Source organism: Lolium perenne, chromosome 2 (genome assembly GCF_019359855.2).
Source record: "Lolium perenne isolate Kyuss_39 chromosome 2, Kyuss_2.0, whole genome shotgun sequence".
NCBI classification, from domain to species: Eukaryota; Viridiplantae; Streptophyta; class Magnoliopsida; order Poales; family Poaceae; genus Lolium; species Lolium perenne.
The window spans coordinates 198,265,651-198,268,919 of NC_067245.2; the positions used below are offsets into that span (position 1 = coordinate 198,265,651).

The following is a 3,269-nucleotide window of genomic DNA, read 5'->3' on the forward strand; positions in this document are numbered from 1 at the left end:
ACATAACGCATGCCGTTCTGCACACATGGTCCTCAATATGCAGTTTTTACTATTACTCAAGTAAAAAATATTTATTAGGTTATTGATTTATTTTTAATCGGATAATATCATTTTCATCTGATCAATCTAAATGTCGATGCTTCAGTAAAATTGTCCTGTTCAATAAGGTTGATGCTGGACACCTGCAATTCTCAAAGTTCAGTGAGCCAATTATGTGGCAGACTTATTTAAGTTTACCAAAGCAATCCAGGTACAGCCTTCTTCAATCTGAAGGAATATATTTGGATTTCGAGTGGTTATTCAGATAGACATAGGGCTCTAGTGTCGATTCCCGTGCACTAGCAGTTAGTAACCTTAAATAAAAGAAAGCTTAACTCTTGTCGTAATCTATGTGCATATCTAATCGATCGAGGTGCTCAGTTCATGCCACTTATATAAGTTAGATTAACCTACACCAGTTTATTTGGCCAGATACAGTTAGCTTCGTGTTCAACCGCTAGTTGTCCGCTGTATAAACAATAATCCAGTAACTCTAGTATATCTCCAAGTGGTCATTTTTGATAAATCTAGGCAGAGGTTCTAGTGTCGAACTGTCGATTCCCAAGCAGCATCAGTTAACCTTAAGTAAAAGGAAGCTCAACTTTAGTCCTAATCTATGAGCATCTAATCAGTCGAGGACTCGAGGTGCGCAGTTCATGCCACTTAACTAGATTAACCCACACCAATTTATTTGGCATCTACATCAGTTAGCTTCGTGTCAAACCGCTGGCAGTGCACGGAGAATAATTTAAGCAAATCCAGTAAATTAATCTCCTCCTGCCAATCCCGTTCATCTTCTTCTCCCCCACTGTTAATTCCTTCCGTAGAGCGCGAAACTAGATCCAAATCAGATTCCTTCCACATCCGCGAGAGGTATATAAAAAGCGCGGCACCCAGTGGAGCTCCTGCTTGCAGCCTCAATCACTTTTGGAGATAACAACAGCCCACCACACCGTAATACCGAATCCATAATGGAGCACCACCACCAGCAGCTGCTGCATTTGTCGCCACACCAAGAGCACCTCATGCTCAGCCCCGGGTTCTTCGACGTCGTCGTTGACCCGCTGCATTTCCACGACCACGGCGATGTTTTCGTGGAGCCCCTGGCCGCGGCGGCGGCGGGCGTGGTGGATGATAGCGCCTGGATGGAGGACCTGATGCAGCTCGGCGACGAGCTGTTCGGCGGCACCGGGGACAACGATGTCGTCGTGGACGACATGGTTGGCGATGAGCAGGCGTGGCGGCAAGAAGGCGACGGCGGGTCGCCGGACGACCAGGCGTGCAGCTACGACGACGTGATCAGCCCCGAAGGTTCCGGGGAGCAAGGCGCGGGCTGCGAGCCCAGCCGCGACGACAGCGACCTGTCGGGGACGAGGAAGAGGAGGGACCGGTCCAAGACGATCGTGTCGGAGCGGAAGAGGAGGTTCCGGATGAAGGAGAAGCTCTACGAGCTCAGGGCCCTCGTTCCCAACATCACAAAGGTAATCAATCAGTATGCTCCACCTCCTGCCGTGATCGCGACGATCGAGTATCTGAATTTTCTTGCATCGATTTTTCTTGGTTTCTTACTGTCCTCTGCGAATTACATGCAGATGGACAAGGCTTCCATCATCGCCGACGCGGTGGAGTACGTCAAGAACCTGCAGTCGCACGCCAGGAAGCTCAAGGAGGACGTTGCCGCGCTCGAGGCGCGGCCGGGATTGCCCGGGCGGCGGCAGCAGCAGCAGCAGCAGAAGGACCGCCCCGTCGCCGGACGCCGCCAGGGGCAGCACGGCCGCAGCGGCGACAAGGACGACGAGGGGAGCAGCTCGAGAGGAGGAGGAGGCGGCGGCGCGAGGGTGACGCACGTTGGCGCGGTCCAGGTCGGCGAGGGGCGGTTCTTCGTGACGGTGGAGTGCGAGCAGCGGGACGGTGGCGTGGCGGCGCCGCTGTGCGCGGCCGTGGAGTCCATGGACTGCTTCCGGGTGGAGAGCTCCAACATCGGCTGCGAGTCGGACCGCGTCGTGTCAACTCTCACGCTCAAGGTATCCACCAATTAACTACAAACACGCACACCGAATAAAATCGTACTGTGTGTGAATCGTATCCGTTGGTCTGAATTGGTGTGAGAATTACATACTACTGTTTTTTGTGCAAATTTGACCTGAATTGTACTGATCCGTAAGCGTGTAACTGTGTGCAGGTCAGTGAAGCAAGAGATGACGTGGTGATCAGCGAGCGGACGGTGAAGCTGTGGGTGATGGCGGCTCTTCTCAACGAAGGCTTCCGACCCGAAGCGACGGCGGAGATCTGCTAGTTCCGTCCATCGAACGGCTAATGTTAATCCGCTAGCTAGCTCTCTTCAAATTTCCGATGTAGCCCCCCATGGTCCATGTCCACGTCCGGTGCTCCGGTGGTATGTTACATGTCCTATTTGGTTGTTCCCGTCCGTCCGATCTATGGATGATGACGAAGATTACAAACCACAAGAGAGTGGCCATGCTGATCTACCAGTCCTGTGTAACGAGTCGATCCAAACCGTACACCCGCATGGCTGATCGATCAAACGGCAAATGAAGAACGCTATGGTCCTCGATTTATCTTTCAACCTTAAAGTGCAAAGAACAAACACTTGTATGAATTTTTTTCGTGCATGACATCTGTGCAAAAAGAATAAGAAACAAACGCTACGACTCAGATGCACACACACTCATTCACACCGAATCATGAATCAAGGCATTACTTGTAGAAGTGAGTCGAAACCGCTTGTCCTACTACTCGAGGTTGTGAGATGTTTCGGTACCATGAGTTTGAACATAACTATTTCACGTACGAGGATGCTCCCTACTCCTAAGTCGCTTTTCATAGTTGTCGGCGGGAACCACTAGAAATCGACGCCATCATCATATATACTACATCCCACCCGTGCAGTGGTGGTGGTGGGCCTCATACACAGAGTTGGTGAGGATCATCTAGTTGCATCCGTGTAAGCGAGCCTGGATGGTGACACGACGGGCCCGGGATAGTGGTGGCATCAAGAGGTGGGGGCCATGCGACGACATTGTCCCACACTTACACGGCGTAGAAACATTGGTTGTTTTATGACACATAAGCCTTCTCTGGCGATGATGATGATGTGAAGTTGTTCTCTTGCAAACAAGGACATGCCGACGCGGTGATCAACCCATGGTGGTGCTGGAGTAGGTGACGAGCGGGAAACGTGCCAAATAATGTAGGTCTAGAGCATCTTC

The 3,269-nt window shown here is 51.2% G+C and overlaps 1 protein-coding gene across 1 annotated transcript; it reads left to right on the top strand.

The window, feature by feature from the left end:
- The first annotated feature begins 959 nt into the window (after positions 1 to 959).
- LOC127334344 (transcription factor BHLH156) lies at positions 960 to 2,723 on the top strand. Its single transcript, XM_051360788.2, has 3 exons — positions 960 to 1,520; positions 1,632 to 2,063; positions 2,222 to 2,723. Exons 1-3 carry the CDS (start codon positions 1,011 to 1,013, stop codon positions 2,333 to 2,335), a joined length of 1,056 nt encoding a protein of 351 aa, XP_051216748.1. The 5' UTR covers positions 960 to 1,010; the 3' UTR covers positions 2,336 to 2,723.
- Positions 2,724 to 3,269: the final 546 nt, after the last annotated feature.